The 21084-nt window shown below is 54.5% G+C and overlaps 1 protein-coding gene across 3 annotated transcripts; it reads right to left on the reverse strand.

The window, feature by feature from the left end:
* Positions 1-1409: 1409 nt before the first annotated feature.
* On the reverse strand, positions 1410-20391 carry SEZ6L2 (seizure related 6 homolog like 2). Of its 3 annotated transcripts, none has more exons than XM_045047946.1 (18): positions 19583-20391; positions 18537-18668; positions 17569-17868; positions 17062-17201; positions 16593-16794; positions 11826-12011; positions 11008-11176; positions 10214-10377; positions 8036-8236; positions 7421-7559; positions 6406-6602; positions 6071-6265; positions 3785-3976; positions 3510-3701; positions 2983-3021; positions 2687-2804; positions 2464-2585; positions 1410-1987 (listed from the first exon to the last, which is right to left on the reverse strand). In XM_045047946.1, the coding sequence occupies exons 1-17, from the start codon at positions 19659-19661 to the stop codon at positions 2471-2473; spliced, it is 2760 nt and encodes a 919-aa protein (XP_044903881.1). In that variant the 5' UTR covers positions 19662-20391; the 3' UTR covers positions 1410-1987; positions 2464-2470. The 3 variants fall into 3 exon arrangements, with proteins under 3 accessions (XP_044903881.1, XP_044903880.1, XP_044903882.1); XM_045047945.1 differs by having other exon boundaries at positions 2464-2560; positions 19583-20386; XM_045047947.1 differs by lacking the exon at positions 2983-3021 and having other exon boundaries at positions 2464-2560; positions 19583-20386.
* Between the last annotated feature and the right edge of the window lie 693 nt (positions 20392-21084).

Here is a 21084-nt window from a genome sequence, read left to right on the forward strand (position 1 = left end):
TTATCAGTCAACCTGTTGGCAGAGATGAGTTCATGGATCCAAACCCAGCCTCCTAGCCAAACTCCAACAGCTTAAGGTCTAGGCCTCTGGCATCTGAGAAGATACACCCTTGCTTCTGGCATCTGAGGAGCTTCTTTGCTACTAATGGCAGTGCTGAGGCCTCCCCTCCAAGCTCTGGGGCCTCATGCCTAGGGGAACAGGTCACACTCATTATAGCCAGCTTTGTAGAGTTTGCATTTAAATCTGAGTTGGGGGGGGGGTTGGGGTGCACCTGGGTGGCTCAGTTGGTTAAGCATCGGACTGTTGGTTTCAGCTCAGGTCATGGTCTCACGGTTTCATGAGATCGAGCCCTATGTCAGGCTCTGCACTGCCAGCGTGGAGTCTGCTTGAGATTCTCTCTCTCTCTCTCTCTCTCTCTCTCTCTCTCTGCCCCTCTCCCACTCGTGCTGTCTCTGTATCTCTACATAAAAACATAAAAACATAAATAAATAAATAAAAAATAAATAGAAACTTAAAAAAAAATAAATCTGGTCCGGTCACTTATTGGAGCCTCATGAGGAAGTCCATTCACATCTCTGAGCCTCAGTTTTCTTGTGAGAAAAATGGGAATAATTGTCCCTGTCTCACAGGGTCCTCGTAGGGGTTAAAAACAGAATGCATAGAAAGTGCTTAGCACAATGCCTGGCACAGAATAAACGCCCAGAAATGCAGACTGTTATTATTAGTAAGATCAGCTTGCATCATGTTCTCCTAAATTCAACCTCCTTTTGAGTATTTCAGTGTCCTTTCGAGTGTCCTAAGAGTGTTTAATTATATTTAAATATAAAAATCTGAATTAAGTGAAATGCAATTAATTCGGAGACTCTTTAGACAAATGGGCTACAAATTCCTTATAATGTTCAAAAGTGGATATGCCGGAAAAGGAAGCCCACAGGGTAAAAAACAAGCTCATTCTTTGTGAAATGCTACAAATCTGACCCTTCCTTAGTAGACGTGTAGCAGCAGATTAGGGGACAAAAGAATGGTATACTTGGATGGATACAAAAGTTCTCAAAAGGAGCTTGCATTTTAGGTACACTGGTTATGAAACAAATGGAAAGCTGTTTGCCTCCTGCCTACTGTCCGCCATCTCCTGACTAGGTGCTTCTGTACGAGCCTAGAAGCACCAAGCCCTGGCGGAGAGACAGCTGAGGCCCAGAGGGGGCTCAGCTTCCACTGAGGGTGAGACGAAAGCCAGGCTTTTTGACCCCTAGCCAACCCCCCTTGACATTGCCCTGTGCCCAGTCTTGGAACGCCATCTTTTTTCCAAATTGTTCCCCTTTCCCCAGGCCTCTCTCCAGATGGGCCACCGTCACTGTGTCCAGCACTCTGTGACCCACCTTCCCACGCCCCACCAGCCCAGTTACAAATGGTGGTTTTCTGTTTATTGCTCAAAAACAAAAATCCATAAGCAAAGGCGGGGAGATTGTGGGCTGGGAGACGGCATGAAGTGGGTAGGGGCCTTGTCCCTGTTTCCCCCCTACTTCTCTCTTCCTGTGACTCTCCAGAGCCCAGGGGTTAGGCCTGGGGCCAGAGCGTCTGGGAAGAGGCTTCACGGCCAAGGGAATGCAGAGCTCTCAGGCAGTCCTTTGGCAGGGGGTGGGGGTGGGGTTTGCCCTGGGCTGGAGGGGTCCCAGGAGTTGCGGGGGGCCGAGTTCCCCTCCCAGGGTCCAAAAGCCAGTAGGGCCAGAGGGGAGGGGCAGGCCCCTTGTTTGGCAACTGAGAAGAGGAGGCTTGGGCGGCAGGATGCTGGTTTATTTACTGTAGGGTCCCCAAGGGCCATCAAAGCCCCCTCGTGGGTCCAGGAGACTATTTACACATCAGGGAGAAGGGGAGCCAGAGGCAAGGTCCTGTACTCCTCCCTGCCCAGAGGGGGAGGGGAGGGGTGTCCTGGGTCCTGCGGCCTTAGTCTTGGGGTTCAGATGGAAACTTCATACTCCCGTGTATCCTGGAGACAGAGAGGTGGGATCAGTTGCTGGAGTGGGAGGGGGATGGAGGAGGGAACAAAGTGAGAGGAGGCACCCACAAGGAAGGGGAGAGACCGTGGGCTTTTTACAAATAACATCGATCGCGACGTTTGGGAGCCAGGGGGTGGGAACAGTCAGGGGATGTTCGGTTTATCTTATAGTATCTTAAAATCACATACAAAATCAGAGTTTCTGGATTGTCTCGAACAACTGGAAGATCTGGCAACTGCGCCCGAGTCTCCACTACGGACCCGATGGGGTGCAAGGTCTCCATTTAGCCACAGTCCTCACCACCCTCTATTGTTCACACCTGACTTGCTTTGTTCATTGGCGTGGCCTTGGTAGGCAGCTGAGGTTGAAATTCCCCAGACAGGTATTACAGAGACTTTGAGAGAAGGTTATGGAGTCCTGGGGGAGCTGAGAGGTGTGGCGCTCCGGGGGCAGGGGAAGGGCTCACCCCGGCTTCATACAGTGGATTGCTGAAGTCTGACTCCACAGTGATGGGGCTGTAGGAATGGGAGCCCGAGAAGCCGAAGAGGGATTTTCCCTGTAGCCTGGGAAAGGGAGGAGATAGAGGGGCTTATCGAGAGGTGAGCCCCCAACCCCCCCTCACCCAGGCGTCTGTGCCAGGCAGGCAGGACGTCTGCCCTGGCTCGAAGCTTCCCGAGTAGGGTACTTACTTGGTGTAGTATATGTAGACGCCGCTGCCGAGGACAATGACCAAACCTAGGGGCAGCAGGATAGCCAAAGCCAGGTTCCCACCCTCCAGCTGACGCGACGGATCTGTGGTCTGGGTCACTGGGGAGAGGAGAGGCCAGTGAGCTGGGGCTGGGCCCAGCCCTGGGCTCTCCCAGCCTCCTGCCCTGGGCCTCGAACCCTGGGCCTCACCCCTCCGGGGCCTGGCCTCCTGCCCCCGGCCTCTGCCTTGCCCCCCCGACTCGGCCAGGCCTGGTTCTCCACCTGTGCCCTCACTGACCTTCCAGTTTTCGGTTGTCCAGGAGCTCCTCATAGGCCACTGCAGGGAGAGGAGGGGGAGGGGACGGGGTCTGAGCCAGGGAGGGGAGGAGGCTGGGTAGAGGCCGGGAGCCCAGGGGGGCTGGGCTGGACAGCCTGGGTCTCTCTGCCCTCTGCTCACCCTAAACTTTATCCTTCCCTTGGCGGGGGCGTGGCAGGAGTAGTCAGGGCAGGGCCTTCTTCCTCCTTCTCCAGACCCCTAAAAGTTCAGCCTTCTTGGGCAGTCTAAATGAATCAGGTCTGTGGAATTTGTCAAAAGTAGGGAAGTGGAGACTGCTCCAGAGGGCACGGGACTTCCAAGCCAAAGCCCCCTCTGCTCCATCATCCTTCAGGACAATTCTGTAATACCCGTGAGGATCAGAGCCCTCCGTAGGTGAAGGGGGAGCTTGGCAGGGTTAACCGCTGGTCTCAAATTCGCTTCCTGACTTTCCCAGCCCTGTCACTCCCCAGACACTGCTGCGCCCCCTCCGGCCCTGTCTGCCCAGGCACCTTTGCAGAGTGGGGGCTGGCTGGTCCACTGGGAGGGGTGGCCGGGCACACAGGTGATGGTGACTTCGCCGATGAGCTCAAAGCCCTCATAGCAGAAGAAGCGCAGAGACTCGCCCGCCTGGTAGTGATGTTTATACAACGTCTGATAGCCATTCTCTGGCACCCCTGGGTTCAGGCACGGCTCATACTTCACTGCAGGGCACATGTCAGTCACAGGCCGGCTCGCTGCTGAGCAGGCCACCCAGCCACCCTTCCCAGGGTGTCCCCAGACTCACAGGCACACTTGGGGACCCGGTCGCTCCACTTGGGTGTGCCTGTGTCCCGGCTGTAGCAGGTGAGTACGGCCGCCCCCTCCAGGCTGTACCCGGGCAGACAGCGGTACTGAACGTGGGAGCCAACAGGGAAGCCAGCGTCCGAGGTGGTACGGTGCCCATTGGTGATCTCACCAGGGTCGGCACAAGTCATGACTGTTGGCAGGAGGGCAAGGTCAGGGGGAACTCGGCCCTTAAAGGATCTCCCAGAAAGCTTAGGGCTGAGCCGTGGGCCGTCTTCCCTCTAGGCAAGCCCCCCCCCCCATTTCCTCTGAATGAAGAGATCAGAAGTTGGAAAGCCCTAAACCCCCATGCATGTTAGGTTTCAGGCTTCTTCCAGAAAAGAGTGGTGGAGGCAACCCAGGCCCTCACCCTAGGGTGAAATTTGAAATATGGCGGCCCCTGTGCCAGAGCAGACCAGCTACACTCCAGCACTGCCAGCCCTGCATGGTGGATCTTGGGCAGGACAGCAGCTGCTCTCTTTAATTTTATTTTTGAGAGAGAGAGGGAGAGAGACAGGGGGGCAGGGGAAGGGGGGAGAGAGGGGGAGCATGAGCCGGGGAGGAGCAGGCAGAGAGAGAGATGAACAGAGGATCTAAAGCAGGCTCTGTGCTGACGGCAGAGAACCCAGTGTGGGGCTCGAACTCACGAACTGTGAGATCCTGACCTGATGCTTAACTGACTGAGCCACCCAGGCGGCGCAGCAGCTGTCCTCTTTAGAGCCCTCCTGCTCAGCTCATCACTGTCCTTCCCAGCCCCTTGTGCGCTCCTACAGCCCGCCCTGCAGGTGCTTACTTACTTGTAGGAAGTAACAATCATAGCCATTTCTTGTACTTAGACCTGCACAAAGCACCCTGTTAAATGTTTTACATCCACGGTATCCTATACCCTGATGGTCCCGAAAGGCCAACGTGTCTCCCAGGGCTCAAGGTGGTCAAATAACTGGTCCATGGCCACTCAGCCAGGTCACAGGCCCATTAACACTGGGCTGAGATTCGGAGACTTGAGTCTCAGCTCAGCTTCAGGCTCAATGTGCTGCCTTGGCCAGGCCCTATCCCCTGTCCCCTATCCCCTCTGGGTTCTGCCTCCGTCCCTTCCTGTCTCTGTCCCTGTCCTGTCCTGTCTGGGTTTCACACTGGACATCCTGTGAATCCTTCCAGAGATGGGGAGCTGCGTCATCCAGAACGTTTTCCTTGTGCGCAGCCCAAATCTGCCTTCCTGAACTTAACCTCATCGGGCCCACCGTTGCCCCCAAGGACCAGGTAGAAGACCTCCCATCCCATGTCCTCGTGGCCGGCTTCCCCAAATTTGAAGAAAATGACAGCAACCACCCTTTCTGCTATTCTAAGAGATAAACACTCCCAGCTCCTTTAAATGTCACCTCCTCTGCGAAATCTCCTGTCCCATCACTGGAACAACGACCCCCCTTCCCTTCCCTTCCCTTCTTCATATTTATAGCAGCTACTACTTACTGCTGACAGGCGCGCTGTGTGAACTTGATTTGCTCTTCACAGCCCCTTTTCCTATTTCACCGATGAGGCAGCCAAGGCTCAGAGATGTTAAGCACTTTGCCCCAAATCATCCCGCAGTTACCACTGTGCAATATTCTGAGTTATTTAAGCGTCTGTCCCCCTTCTGGACTGTGAGCTCCGCCAGGGTCGGGAGGGACCCCAGACCCTCTGCATAACCCTAACCCCGCATGGGGCTTCAAAGACTGCATTAAAATAAACCGAATTCTCTGACCAGCCTCGGCCCTAGTACAGTGACTCCCCGTAAGGTCAAAGGTTAGGGACTGAGAGACCGGAGCAGGGTCTAGAACGAAAAGAGCGAGCGGGAGCCGAGAACTGACCGGGAAGGCCGGGAGGGGTGGAACTCGGCCTCAGCAGAGGCGGGGCCAGTAGGCTGTGGGGCGGGGCCGCGAAAAGGTGAGGCTGGACCCAGGGCACGCGGGGTCAGAGCCCAGAACAGCGCACTTGAGGGATGCCGCCCGGAGATGAGAGTGGGTCCAGAGGGGACAGTTTGGGGACACCGAGGATCGGAGGAATGGACCCCAAAGGGAAAGGGGGACGGGGCCTGAGCAAGATCTGGGCAGAATCCAGACCGAAGGGATGAAACGCGGCCGGGATAGGGGCGGGGACACAAAGGGACCGAAGCGGGACGCAGACGGGTCTGGCGGCGCCCAAGCTGAGCCGCGAAACCCAGATGGGGAGGGGCGGGGCCACGAGAGATGTGGGCGGGGCCCGAGCTCACTCTTTTGGCAGGCGGGCGGCGCTGCGCTCCAGGACAGGTCCCACTGGCAGGTGAGAATGTCGGAGCCGAGGAGCTCGTAGCCAGGCTCGCACTGGTAAGTAAGCACGGTGCCCCGGATCAGGTCCCCGTGGGAGGCCGTCCTCCAGCCCCACTCCGGGGGTGGCAGCTCGGGGCACGTGTCGTTCCTCGGGACCTCTGCAGGGGAAAGACAGAGAGTTTGGATGCTACCCTGCGAATGACTCGGGGAGCCCTTCCAGCCTCAGGGACCTCGAGCTCCTCCCGCGATCTCTGGCCTGCCGGACCCCTGCCCATTTCAGGAGCTTAGACCTCGATACCTTTGAAGTGCAACACGAAACCCTGCCCCAGGCCCGGGTTTGGGGGCCCTGGCGGTGCCTGGAACTGCAGCGTGAGGTCGGGCCCAGAGGAGAGGAGGCGGCGGCGCGGTTGGGGTCCCCGCAGCTGGGCCAGGACTCGGGCGCTGGGACCGTCCCCGTCGAATAGTGTCAGCATGTCCCCTTCGCGCACATTCAGGCTGCGGGGAGTGGGACCAGATAAGGGGGCTGGGTTATGATCGGCCCCTCCTATCCGGTTCTGCCCAATCCCTAACTCAGTTCATTAGTAACCCTACCTACTCTCCAGCCCTGCCCACATTCTTCCATCCCAGGCCCGGCCCCGCCTTTTGACCAATTTTGGGCTTCTCTGTGCTAACCACTCCAGGTTCCACCTGTTCTGTGGCTCTTCCCAGTTCCTGCTTCCCCATTTCCAGTCCAACTCCTTGCGACCTCGCACTCTCTGGTCCCTCCTCCATCACGCGGTGAGCCACAGTCTCGCACAAGCCCCGCCCTGGCCAATCACAGACCAGCCCAACTCCAGGCCCCACCTGAGTATCTGCAGGCCCGCTTCTGGTTCGTCACGTGACCACCTCACACCAAATCAGCTCACTGGATTCTCCTCACACCCACACCCACCTCTGGTGCTGGTGGTGATACAATAGCTTGGGCCTGGGTCCCTGGAAGTTACTCCAGGGGCGGCCTCAGAAACAGCCAAAGAGTGGGAGACTCCAGGCCAGAGCCCCCTGTTCACTATTACCCCCCCCCCCCCCCCAGCCGCAGAAGACTGCAGTAGCCCATTTCCTTGTCCAAAATCGCCTGGCTAATAATTTGTACCTAGGTCTACCCGACAACGCACTCCCCCATCCTGAACCCTTAGTTGCCTCTTTCATTAGATCGTATATTCACCAAATCTCGTGTAGACGTGCAAGCCGGCCAGGCTCAGAATGCAGGCTAGGCTGTTGTCATACCACACTTCACCGACCCACGCCCGCCGCACCCCTGCAGCACCCAAACGTACATCTCCACTTGGAGCAAGATGCGCTTCTCTTCTTGGACATGTAGGCCCCACACGCAGTCCTGGCCGGGGCTATAGCTCTGGGGCCAGTCAGGAGAGAGGACCACACCAGCTGCCTCTGACAGCTCCCCTCCACACATGGCTAGGGTGGAAGGGGGGGGGGGGTCATCATATTCAGAACCCAGGTGGGAGGGCGGTCTCCAGTTCACCACAGACCTCACCGCTCCCAACTGCATGCACTAGGCCACCTCACAGGTTTCCTGTTATCTATTAAGACACCTGTTTCTCGATGTACCCAGTCCTGTTGTACCCAATCCCCAGCCCTGCTCTCAATTAGCCCTGCCCATGCTCCAGCCTATGCATTACCCCCCCCCCCAACCCATAACTTAGTTCTATTTCTAGCTCTTCAAGACATTTGGGTTGTGACCCCTAAGTTTTGTAACAAACACACCAGTTATTTAGTTAAGAAAACTATTTCTGAAAGGGACAGGGATTTGCCCAAGGCCTGGGTTTATTAGGTTTGGAGAGGCAAGTCTCCTCCCTGAATGGCCTTCCTAAGATTCCCAGCCCGGGGGAGTCTGTAGACTGAAGGACCTCCTGGCGATGTCGAGGGCTCACCCTTGCAGGCTGGCTCTGTGTCGTTCCAGTGGGGCTCTGTGGGATCCACACATTCGATGGCATTGGGGGGGCCCGGGGGCTCTAGGGCATATCCTGGGAGGCACGAGAAGGTGGCCAGTGCCCCTGGGCGGTACTCAGGGTCCGTGGTGGTGACATTGCCATGTGCCAGGAAGGGGGCGAAACAGCGATCTTCTTCAAAGGCTAGAGAGGAGTCAGTCACAGAAATTAAGCATTAAGATAGGTCTCAGGGGTCTCAGACTGGGGGGACTTAGGCTGAATTCAAGTGTTGTTTGGCCATTCCGTGGTCTGTTTACAATGGAATGCTTAGGGCTTAACTTTCACTCTCCAGTCTCCTCCAAACCCTAACACTTCTCATTTACACATTTCTGTTACTTTCCTGGCCTCTGGAGGAAAACTGCTAGGCTAGTCAAATCCCAGCTCCCATTCTACAGATGAGGAAGCTGAGGTCCAAGGACAAAAAGTCACTTGCCCAGTGTCATACACTAGGGCAGTGGCAGAATCAGGTCTCAGACTCACATGGCTTGATTCCCAGCTAGAGACACTTGGTTTTAGAAACTGCAGAGGAGGGAGAGGAAAGGGTGCCTTTGGAGAACTGGCTCATGTAAGTGTGTTCTCCCCTCAAAAATAACAGATTCTGATTACCCCTGATCATCCATGCTGTGGCTAGAATCCAAAAGTGCAGTGAATGCAGAAGCTACTCAATTTTGATTTTGGACTAAGTCAGCAAAAATAAACATTTGGAGAGCATTTTAGTTTTGGCCCACGTGATCATATCTTAGCTGCACAACTATACGTGAAGAGGAATCTGAAGCTCATGGAGCAGCAATGACCCACAACTAGGGAGGCAGGCCTTAAACCTGGAACTCTTTTCACATTTTCAAAGACAAAATGCAAATTATTTTTTAGATCCACTGTTGTAGTTTACTGTTATTTAACCCGATGAGGTTAACTGTCATGTCCAAATCCTATGCACCCATCAGGGCCCAGTGCCAATTCTATTTCTCCCTTGATTCATACCAGAGACCAGCCCCTCCCATCTCTGAGCATTTCATTTTCTTTATCTCTCTCCTGCTACTGTTAGCACAAATCCTCTGCTCCAGTCACACTGAAATTTCCTGTTTCCCAAACATACCAGGCCTTTCTATGACTCTTTACTATTGCTCACACTGTTTCTTTCACCTGAGATGCTCATCCTTAATCTCCCTCTTTTATTTATTTATTTATTTTTTTAAGTTTATTTATTTATTTTGAGAGAGAATGAGTGGGGGAGAGGCAGAGTAAGGGAGAGAGAGAATCCCAAGCAGGTTCCACACTGTCAGCACAGAACCCCACTCAATACTCCAACTCACGAACCATGAGATCATGACCAGAGTGGAAACCAAGTCAGACCCTTAACCGACTGAGCCACCCAGGTGCCCCTAATCTCCCACTTTTAAAATTATCTCTATCCCAGAGCCTGGCCAGTAGGTAGAGTATAAGACTCTCAAAATTCTCTCTATCCTGTAAAGGTGTTCAAACACCTCTTCTCCCATGGTCGGCTGACCTCCTTGTTTCTACCTGTCCAGCATCCGGTCCCCCTTCTTCTGTTTACAGCACTCCTTTTTTCATTTTGGGATACATGCCTCCCCGGTCAATGAGGTCTGGTTGGGGCCAACTCTGGATGGTTATGTGATGTGGATCTGCCAATCCTAACACCACCTGACCCTAGCTTTAATGAGGCTCGGGCGTAGGCACATGACCTAAGCCAGGGAAATGAGAGCCCTTCTTGGCATTTCTGCTGAGAAAGTGCTATACTTTCTCTTTCTGGTTGACTTACTAAGTTGGTGGTTTATCAGTCAGAACTGCTAGGTCCACCACATATGAGAGCCTGACAACGAAGCCAACGCAGAGCAAAGAACTGAGAGATTAAGGTAATGGACTCTTGGCTGTGTATCTAGAGCCAGCCATATATGAAACTTCAAGAGAAAAAGCCACTTCAGGAATTAGAAGGGGTCCATACAGAGGGGATTTTTAGAGTTTTGGGGTGGGAAAGCAAGTTAGGTTCCAGGGATCCAAACACAGAGATGAACAGGGACAGTGTATGTGCTTGTGACTGTACCTGGCCATCAGGAAGAGGGGAGAGTGCAGGAGTTGGGGCCCCGAGAGGAGGGCGGTTACCTTCAAATCGGAGGCTTAGCAGCAGGGGATTGGCAGGTGTCTCTGAGAGCAGCTCCACATACAGGGACTGGGCATCACTGATGAGACCCCGCTCTGGGACATCATCCATGTCTGAGTCATAGATGACTGGGGAGAGGGGACTGCCCCCTGAGCGCACCATTAGCCTGGGATGGACAGAAGGGTCGTCAGGAGCTCAGTTTCCCCTCAGAAGCTGCCCCACCTCTTGCCAGGCTCTCCTCACTCATTTTCAAGCTATTGTTTTCAAAGGTCGGCTACATGCCAAGTACTCTAAGCCTTTACACATTTTGTCTCATTTAATTTTCACAAGAGCCCTTGAGTCGGTACTCTTTATTACTCCTTACTTTAGAGATGAGGACACGGAGGCCCAGAAAGAGTAAATAACCTGCCCAACATCACACAGCAACTCGTGGCAGAGCTGCGATAGCAGTTAGATAGAGGGGGTACCAATGATGATGAGGATGCCAAGCACATTTACAGTGCTCGCTGTGGGCCAGGCACCCTTCTAAGTATTGCATGTGTCTTAACATGTATCCTCGCAGAAACCTTCAAAAGGAGGTCCTATTATTGCCACTCTACAGGAGAGGAAACTGAGGCACAGAGAAGTTCAGTGATTCATCTAAGTTGACACAGCTATACTGCCTAAGAAGGGGAAGGACCAATCTGTATTTGACACAAATTTTAACTGGGATCCACCCCAGACCTGTCTGACCACCCCTTGCAGCCTCCCTGTTTCCCAGAGGTGGGGACCTCTGACTCAAGGCGCAGATCCTCACCGGTCATTGTCCTCATCCAGTGAGACCCTCTCGAAGTGCAGGTGAAGCCGGCGTCCCTCAGCTGCTTCAATGACCCAACGGCAGGTGAGGTTGGGCCCTGCCGCTCCCCCAGGCTCAGGGGACACGATGCGGCCCAGTGTAGCATTGTGGATGGTGCCACCACAGGATGCTGTGGGGGGGGGGGGGATATGTTAAGGTGACCTGTCCTCCTGTCTTCAGAGCTGTTACATCCACACCTTTGGTTGGGACCTGGCCTCAGGGTGCCCTACAGGCTCACGGCAGAGGACAGGACATTTCCAGGCCACCACTCAGGTAGGGAACCAGCCCTAAAATAGGAAACCCCAGAATGGACACCTCCTAGGATGGAAATCCTGCTAATATGAACACTCTCCAGATGTGGATACCCTGGCATCTGGAGTTATGGGGGATCCCCCAAATTGAAGCCCTCAAATGGAAAATCTTCCAGACGGGATCACCAGGATGAAGACTCTCCAGGATAGAGACCCTCTAGATATGGACCTCAAGAATGGTTTCCTTGAGGATGAGGAGTCCCTAAGAGAAGAGGCAGCCAGAATGGTGACTCCCCAAATGGAAACCCTCTAGGCAGGACATCCCCAGATAGAGACCCCCAAGAATGGAGATTCTCAGAGGATAGGGACATTCAGTGTAAGGAGCTCCAGGTGGAGACACCAGGATAGGGACTCTTCTAGGCAGAAACCACTTCAAGATGGATGTTCCCCAAAGATGGAGATGCCCAAGATAGTACCCTCCCAATGGGGCTCCCAGGACAGGCCCCACTTAGCATGCAGGAGACTCACCCATACAGCTGGGGGGTTCACCACTCCAGGCTGGCCGGGTGCCATTGAGGCAGATAAGGGTCTCCTCACCCTGCAGCTGGTAGCCCGAATCACAGTGGAAGGTGGCAGTACCCCCAGGGTGCAGGTCTGTCACGCTCACATCCCCATGGGTCGGCCGGGGAGGGAAGCCACAGCTCAGGAGATAGGCTGGATAAGGCAGAGCAGGGAGAAGGACTCTTTTGTCCAGGCCACTCTCACCAATCACCCAGCACTTCCTTCCCCCTTTCCACATCCCCCTGGAGGCACAGACTGGCTCCTTACTGGAGTTTTCACATGGCTACTTGGTCTAATGAAGAGATAACTTCAATATCTCTTATCTCCCCTAATCTTTGTAATCTACCCACTTTGGCTTCCATTTTACAGATGAAGTATCTGAGATTCAAAGACATTCTGACTGTGGTACATATTTGGTGTGTGACCTCGGGCAAATCAGTTGACCACTCTGAACCCATCCAGCTCTAATAATAACAAATAGTATTTCCAGAGCCTGTTCAGCTGCTAAGGTGAGTTTATTCAGCACTTTTGAGGTAGCCAGAGTAAGACTGTGATACGTTTTCCAGATGTAGAAATTGGTTACTAAGTGCCTCACCATGTTTTCTCCCTCCTTTAAAAGCATTTTTTTAATGTTTTATTTATTTTTGAGACAGAGAGAGCATGAGTGGGGGAGGGGCAGAGAGAGAAGGGGACACAGAATCTGAAGCAGGCGTCAGGCTCTGTGCTGACACGGGGCTCAAACCCACGAACCGTGAGATCATGACCTGAGCCAAAGTCAGAGGCTTAACCAAGTGAGCCACCCAGGCGCCCCTATGCTTTCTCCCTTCTACACACATACAGACTCTCTTCCACGGAGGCGCGTGGTGGTAGGATTCCCTCAGCTTTCATCCAGAGGAGCCACATGAAACTCCTTTAGGAACTTTGACCATCTTGTCATTAAAGACCTTCAGGGGCGCCTGGGTGGCACAGTCGGTTAAGCGTCCGACTTCAGCCAGGTCACGATCTCGCGGTCCGTGAGTTCGAGCCCCGCGTCGGGCTCTGGGCTGATGGCTCAGAGCCTGGAGCCTGTTTCCGATTCTGTGTCTCCCTCTCTCTCTGCCCCTCCCCCCTTCATGCTCTGTCTCTCTCTGTCCAAAAAATAAATAAACGTTGAAAAAAAAAATTTTTAAAGACCTTCATACTCAGTGCCTCCTAAATGAATCCTCCAGTGAAAGTGAAGTGCTAGGGAAAGCTTTGCTTTCCTTTGTTTCTCTCCTCCTCTCTTGCAGTGAGAACTATCCAATCTCTTTTTGTGCTGGCTGCTAAGACGCTCGGAACCAGATCGAGGCTTGTCCCTAGCAACAAGGGCCTGTCCATCCACGTCTATTTTTTCATCTTTAATACGCACTTCCTGGCACCAATTTTCTTCTTATTTTATTTAATTTTGCTGTGTTCTTTTTTGAAAGCCTCCTGAAAACCTTGTGGAATCCTATGAGAGAAATAAATAGAAAGTGACTTTGGGGATGCCTGGCTGGCTTAGTCAGACGAGCATGCGACTCTTGATCTCAGGGTCATTAGTTTGAGCCCCATGTTGGGTGTAGAGACTAATTAAATAAGAGAAAGAAAGAATGAAAGAATGAAAGAAAATAGGAAGGAAAGGAAGGAAGGGAGGAAGGAGGAAAGAAGGAAAGAAGGAAGGAAGGAAGGAAGGAAGGAAGAAAAAGAAAGGAAGAGACTTGGTAGTAAACAATGGACTCTAAATTTGGTCCTGACACAGTTCCGTGTGTCTGTTTCAGACCAGTCACAGTTCATCAAGAAGGGCTGCCAGGCGGAGGTGCACCAAAGCTGGGTCTCTGTAGCAGGGGTAGGCTCTGGGTAACCATGCTTGGAAGGTACCAGTTTGCCTGGGCCTTTGTTTTTGCTAACTCTCCAGCCCTAAGTGATTCTGTCAGAGACCTGGTCTCTCCCTACTTCAAAATTCAATAAGCATTTCCTTGGCTGGGTGCTGGGCACAGAGAGGCAACAAAGGCCCCCAGGCTTTGCCCTTCGGGAGTTCACAGTCTATGAAGATAAACACAAAAACCTTCTAGAATACAGTGGTTTAAGTACATATTAGCCTCTTGATGACTCTCCACAGTTAGCAGAATCAAGTCCAAATGCTTTGGGTTGACATTCAAGTGCCTTCCATAGCTGTGTCCAGGGCAACACTCCCAGTGTCAGGTCTTAGCACCCGCAATCTGTATATCCTACACAATGTAATTTTGTGACTTCCGTATCTTTTCACACCATTTCCCCCACCTGCAAGGCCCTCTTCTCGCCCTTTTTCATTTCTCAAGGAGTAACTTAAGAACCACCTCTTCCGGGAAGTCTTCCTCACCCCTCCCCTTTCCAATTGAGTTTGTTTCTTTCTTGCCTCCTCACATGCACCTGCATAATCTTATCATCACATTGCTGTCTATTGCCATGATGAGACAGAACCACGCCTTATTTATTTTGTCTCCCCAAAGCCTAGCCTAACTGGTCCACTGATGTGGCGGCAAAGAGGGTTTTTGGAACAATACACAAGAGCACTGGATTTGGAACCGGGCAGACCTGAGTTCTGGGTCCAGCTCCAAGACTTATTAGCTGTATGACCTTGAGCAGGTGATGTCACCTCTAGGGCCTGTCACCTGTAAATGGCAGTAATAACCACTATCATTGACAACTGGCCTTCAGGTTAAAGGAAAGAAACACGCAAAGCACCTGACACATAGAAAGTACTCAGGAAAGCTTAATCACTTGCCACTCCATCTCAATTAATGAATGCCTCAGAGTCAGGGCTGGGGACTGACTGCTGACTCTGCAATGAACTTACAGGTGGTTTAGCATCCATCTGACCTTTCATCCTCTCAGAGCTGGGGGTCACTCTCGGGGTGCTGGGAGATGCAAAGGAAACCACAGTTGGCGCAGGGGTTTTGTAAATGGGAACGCTCGCTGGGCTTGGGGCGAGCAGTGATGGAGCCTTTGGCCTTTCAGAGAAGCTAATGAGGCCACTTTGGACCAGAGGCCCCAGCTAGTGCAGACTGGGGAGCGCTTAAACAGGGCCTCGGTCCCAAAGGTGCCCTGAGAAGCTGCAAAGCAGGGAAGACCGAGGCAGGTAATGAAGGCCAATTTATGCAATAGCCCTGCTTCCCCAAATGTTCTACTTAGTCTAAAGAGTCCTATTTTCAATGCCCTAGGGAAGTGGCTGCTTAAGAGAGCCAGCAGGGAGCCATTTTGTAAAATCGGAAGTCCTGCCCTGGGCCCGGGCCCTGGGCCATGCCCTTGCTTCCTGCTGATCCGACCACCAGTTACATGGCCCCCACCTCACTGGGTTCTCTGCGAATAGGTCTCTCCACCTTGCACACATGAGCCCCTGGGGCTGGGCAGAGGCCTCAGGAGAAACTCGAAAGGGTGTGAGGAAGGGGTACGGGCGCTGTGTGAGCTGGATAAAGCCCACAAGGGAAACGGGGGGCAGCAGAGCACACAAGAGGCAGGCAAGGCCATGAGGTGATGTAAATGGGGACATTGGCCCCAAACATAGTTCCCTCTCTGTTTTCCAAGGAACACAGGGACTTTGGAGATGGCAGCAGGGTCTGGAATGGGACAGTGGGCTGGGACTGTTGCCTCATACACACGTGTATGCTAGAACATACCCTTGCACTGTGGGAAGGTTCCCGTACACACGGGTGAGCACCAATGTCCACCTGTCTGTAGGCTGTCCGTGGGTGGTTGCTCATGAATGCAGTTGTGCCTCTTACGCCCCCCAAACCCAGCAGGATCTTTCTAGGCCACAAATCTGAGGCTGTCACTGTCTTGCTTAAAACCTCTCAACCCGTCTCTGTGCCCCTTGCAGGATAAAGTCATCTGTACTCCTTACTGAAGCTGATAAGGCCCCTCATGATCTGAATCCAACCTACCTCCCAGTCTGGTCTCTTAGAGCCTGCTTCCCGCCCACCACTTTCTGGGTTTTTCTGTAGCAACAACTGACATTGCTGAGCTCTCACTGTGTACGAGACACTATTTTAAGCACCTGACATGTATTAGTTAATTTGATCTTCCTAATAATGCCATGAGCTAAGTATTATGATCCCCACTTTTCAGGTGAGAAGTGAGGCACAGAAAGGTTAAGTAATTCGCCCCAGGTCACACAGCTAAGACAATTCTGTCTTCCATGCTGAATCACTTCAACTCCTCAAGGAGGCCATGCCTTTTCATCCGTCAGGACACTTGCCTCTTTCTCCCCCTCCCACCTTCCCCTAGTAGCTCATCTTTTAGTTCCCAGCTTAGTTACCTCCTCCAAGAAGGTGTCCCTGTATCCCTTAGGAGAAATTTAGGTCCCTTTGAAATTTGTTCCCTCTGCCTGTGTTTCCTTCATCATAGGGATATAGGTCCGAATCTCACTGAATTATAATCATCCTGATTACTTGCCCATCTCTTTACCTAGATTCTGAGTTCCTTGATGATTTACATCTAGCTTGTTCATTTCTCCCTCCAGGGATAACACAGGGCCGGTATGAAACGGGTGCTCAATAAACATTTGTCGAGTGAATGGGTGAACTGCCACCTGGATGTGTGCACACCCAGACACAGGTCTGTGAGTGTGTGAAATAAGTGTATGTAGATCTCCTCTATGGGTTCTGCCCCCAGGGTCCTAGCCAGGAGGAAAGGCTCCTGGTGATGTCCCTTGTGCCCAGTGTGGCCCCTCCCCTTCCACCAGCACCCCAGACTCCTCACCCTGATAGTGGATCCTGAAGCCACCGCCCCTTGGGACCCGTGGACTCTGGAAGTGCAGGAGCAGTCGGTTGGTTGGACTCCTAAGGACCTGTCCTTCTCCCAGCATGGAGGAGTTGGCCAGGAGTCGGGGGGCCAGGCCTGGGGACCCCCCACCAGCCAGCACCAGGAGTTCCTCCTCCCGAGACAGGTTCAGCGTCTGCACCTAAAGAAGCCAGACCCAGACCCCCCGGGACAAGTCAGTGAGGGTGGGTGACCCCTAAGTCCCCCACCCCTTGCCTTCCCCTCCCTTGCGTGTGGCAGCCAAATATCACTGTGACATCGGTCAAATTATAGAACTCTAGGAAAGTCTTTGAGATCCTCGGAAAACAGCCCATTTCAGTTAGGAAACAGGTTCTCTGGTTCCCAGGCCAAACTTGTGCACACCCCTGGGCCTAGAGGAAAGGACTTGGGGGCTTCAAAGTCCAGTTACCTGGATCTCAATGCCATAGCCAGGGTAGACATGGATGCTGTATGTGCAGTCCAGGAGCCCCAAGGTGCGGCTGGCTGCACTCCCCAAATCTGGAGACTCCACATGCCCTTCGCCCTCAGAGATGTTGTTATTACACAGAACTGAAGAGATACAAGTGGCTGGAGTTGGGAGAATCCCTGTGTTCTCGCCCCCCCCAGCCAAGCAACTCTGGGGGTCCTCACCTGTCTTGGCCCCAGCACCCCTCTCACCACCTTTATCCGGTGCTCCCTCTCCCCCCTCCCCCTCCCCCGTGCCCACAACTCCCTTCCCCAACCGTAATGGAGATAAAACACATAGAGAGGTGCTGGTACATAGCAAGGGCATATGAATGCCAGCCTTTATTATTATTGAGCGGAAGCCCAGACCCCTTCTTCCACACGTTCCCAGCAGCCTCTCCCCCTGCACACCCGCTCCTCTCCCACATTCGTACTCCTGCACACTGTCCCCATCCCCTTTCGCTCGCCTCACCTGGGCTGGTCACTGTGGTGGTAACAGTTGTCGTGGTGATGATGGTGGTCGTGGTCTCCTCCTCTCCTCCCTCAGGCCCGAGGGGTGGGCCTGGGGAGGCGGGGCCAGGAAGGGGCGGGGCCGTAGTTCCTGGGGGCGGGGTCAGCAGCTCTGGTGCGGTGGGGCCTGCCCCCCTGCCCCCTTTAGGGGTTACGGCTGTTGTCAGAGGCCCTGTCCCTGGCTCAGTGGCCCGTGGCAGGGAGGGCGCTGCAAGAGTCTGGCCGGCTGGAGGGGTGGCTAGTGTGGGGTCTGGATCAGATCCTGGGACAGTGCAACGGAAGTCAGGGCACAGAAGGAGCAAATTGGGGGGCCATGGGTAGGGAGCAGGGCTGAGGGAAACTGGGGGCTCCCCCACTGAACCCCAAAGACCTCCCCCACAAGGTGCAGGCCCCCCCCCACGTCTCCCTTCCCCACCCGAACTTTGAGCCTCCTCCCAAGGCGTCCACAGCCTGACCCCCCATCCCTCGCCACCTCTCTGCCTAGGTCCTTCCACTCTGACAGTCTCCTTGAGCCTCTCCATGCCTCCCCCTTCAGATCCGGCTCCCCTTCCTGTGTGCCCCTTTCTCTCTCCTCTCTCTCTCTTTCGCTCTCTCTGGAACTCTTCTCTGTTTAGTATTCCCGTGGCTCTCTGACTTTATGAGTCTAAATCTGCTACTCTCTGCATTTCTCTCTCTTTCTGTGTCTCTCTCCCCCTTGTTCCTCCGAATCTGGTTCTCTGAGTTTCCATCTGTGTTTCTCTATGATGGCCTGTTTTTCTGTCTGGCTCTGTCTCTTGATCATTCTGTCTCGATTTCCCTGGGTCTCTGTCTATGCCCAGTTTTGACACGCTCTAACCATCACTCTCTGAACGTCACTGGCTTGGGTTCCCATCTCCCTGAGTTTATTCCCTCCCTCTCTGTATGCCACTCGTGCCACTCTGGGGGCCTCACCCGGCAGGTAGCCCATCTCTGGACCCCTCCTCAGCAGGGCCCCATGGAGCAGCTCAGCCAAAGCCTCGGAGGCTACTGTGGGGGCCTCACTTCCGAGCTCTGGCAGTACCTCTTCTTCCTTCAGGGGCAGACCTAGGAGATGAAGTTGTGTGAGCCCTTCCACTGCCCCACACTCTTTCCTTCTCTAGAAAGATCTTTTCCAGAGCTCTTCCCCTCTCCCCAGTCAGCAGGGCCTGCAGGAGCTCAGAGGGTCCCAGACTGGGCTGAGAGCCAAGATTGGAGGAGGGGCTCCCAGCTGCCTCACACACTCCTGCACCTTCCCCTCTCCCCCCACCCCCCAGGCTGAGTGGGCCTTCAGTGAACCCTGGACAGCGCCAGCAGCATGGCCACAGTGCTACCTTCATTTTCCCCTCACTGGTGCTCTTCCCCAACCCTGGAGCTCTGCAGAGGGTCTGGCAGTACCTCCCAGCCCTTGCTTCCGCAGTGCCCAGCTTTCTTTCTGGGTTTCTGTCTCTGCAGTGTGGTGTTCTCTCTCTCTCTCTCTCTCTCTCTCTCTCTCTCTCTCCCTCTCTGCAGTCTCTGCCAGCTTCCCTGGAGTCTGGCGAGGGGTCAGATTAGAGGACTGAATATTTGGTCTCTGGTCTCTGAGCACTGCCTCTGTTCATCTGTCTTTGTCCATTCGTCCAAGAGCGTTTGTGTGTGCAGTGCCTGGCGTTTCTCCCACCACCTCCGTGTCCCACCCAGGTACCCTGCATGCTTCATGCCGCCTCCGCAGACATCCCCCCAACTTCCCCAGCCCTTCTTCCTGTATTTAACACCCCCCCTGGCTCTGGTAAAAGCTCCCCTCATTCATTCCCCCACCTCTTCAGTATTGGGGGTTAGGGCTCCAGGCACCAGCGAGAAAGCCCTGGCTTGCCCCTTCCCCATCAGCTGTACCCCTCCCCTCCCCCAGAAGCTCAGAAAGCCCAGGATGTTCAGAGAAAGGATGGCAGAAGACCCAGCTGAGGACCTTCCCCGGGCCTACCTCCACGCTCCCATGTCCTTACCCTGAATCCAGGGACAGCTCAGCAGAATTAGGAACAGCAGCTGGGGAGGCGGCGGGTGCTGGACCCTGGGAGTCCCCATGGCGACTCACACCGATTTCTCTCCTCTGCGTCTCTCCTAAATAATCTGTCACCTTTCCTCCGTCTCCTTTTATCTTTCCCTTTACTTATTTATTTTTTTCCCTGCTAGCATGGAGCAAGAAAGACAATTTCTCTGCCCCTTGGGATGGAGGGGCAGAATTGGGCTGGAGGTCGCCTGGATCCCACCCCTCCTTGCCCAATCTCCTCTGTCTTCTGCTCTCGGGTCTGTGGGAGAGGGGGCGCGGCTCCGGCTGCAGGGGGTGGGACCAAGAAGGCCGAAGGGGCCGGGTCGCTTGGGTTACCCTCTCGCTTGGGCGCCTGGGTCCCCCCAGCTGGCTGGATCCCAAGCTGGGGGAGTGGGGAGAGGCAAGACAGCTTCAGGGGGTCTGGGGTGGGGTCGAGGATCAGGAGGGTCCCTACTGTGCTCTAGCGGGGCTTGGCGGGGAGGGGAGGGGGTTGCGGAACCTGGAGAGCCGAAGCTCGGGCACAGGAGCTGCGGGAGGGAGAAGCTGAGAAAGGTGTCGAACCCACGTCAGATCCTGGGGACGGGCGAAGGGAGGGGCCGGGATTTATTTGGGGGCGACGGGGAGGGGGGAGGGAGAAGGAGGAAGTGCAGATGGAGGAAGGAGGGACCACATGAGCCAGACCGTAATCCTCACTCCCGCGGCCCCTAGGGGAGGCAAAGGAAACTCTGGTCCTAGCTGTAATTACAACCTCTTCCCCCAGCCTTTCCAGCACATCTGGAATCTGAATCTCCTCTTCCCAGGGTGCCGAGGGGCGGCACAGCTGGGTTCACGCTTGCTCGGCTCCCCAGTATGCCCCCTACCCACATCCAGGACCCCCACCCCCCACAGGACTTCCCTTTCTGTTTTACAGCTCATGTGCAATGGGCTCCCCTCTTCCAGGAGAATGGCAAGTTTACACGTTTATGAGAAGTCGCAGGGGCGACAGGCCGGGATCTGGGGAGGGGAAACCCCTTCTCTTACATTCACGACCCCGGCCAGCGGCCAGGCAGCTTCAACTTTGATTTTTTTTCTCCTGGCCTCTGTCACCACGCCTCTGGGGCGCCCTTTTCAGCACCACCAGCCAGCGGACAGCTCTTCTCGGCCGAGCCGGAGCGGGCCCGGCCCCCCGCGCCGCCGGCGATTGGCTGAAGCCACCCTCACTATCAATCAGTCTCCCGCCGGGGGCCGGCTCTAGTGAAGGCGGAGGGGGAGGGGAGTCACAGGCCGACTGGTCAAGGGATCTGCAGACCTATGGACGGGCCGCAGTGTCCCTGTCCTCAGTCCGCGAGCGCCGGCCTTGTCCATCAGTCCGCGCGCCCGCCCCGCCCCTTGCCTTGCCACGCCCCTCCTCAGCCCCCGCCCCTCCTTTTCGCATTGCGGGGCGGCTGGAGGTTGGCACAGTGCCCCCTGCGCCCCACG

This window comes from Felis catus, chromosome E3 (assembly GCF_018350175.1).
Source record: "Felis catus isolate Fca126 chromosome E3, F.catus_Fca126_mat1.0, whole genome shotgun sequence".
NCBI lineage: Eukaryota > Metazoa > Chordata > Mammalia > Carnivora > Felidae > Felis > Felis catus.

Coding starts and splice junctions, on each gene's coding strand:
- SEZ6L2 (XM_045047945.1), bottom strand. CDS start 19,661: ATGGGGACTCCCAGGGTCCAGCACCCGCCGCCTCCCCAGCTGCTGTTC. Junction 16,795..17,061: donor GCTATGGCATTGAGATCCAG/GTAACTGGACTT, acceptor TGGCTTCTTTAG/GTGCAGACGCTGAACCTGTC. Junction 2,561..2,686: donor GTCTACATATACTACACCAA/GTAAGTACCCTA, acceptor TCCCTTTCCCAG/GCTACAGGGAAAATCCCTCT.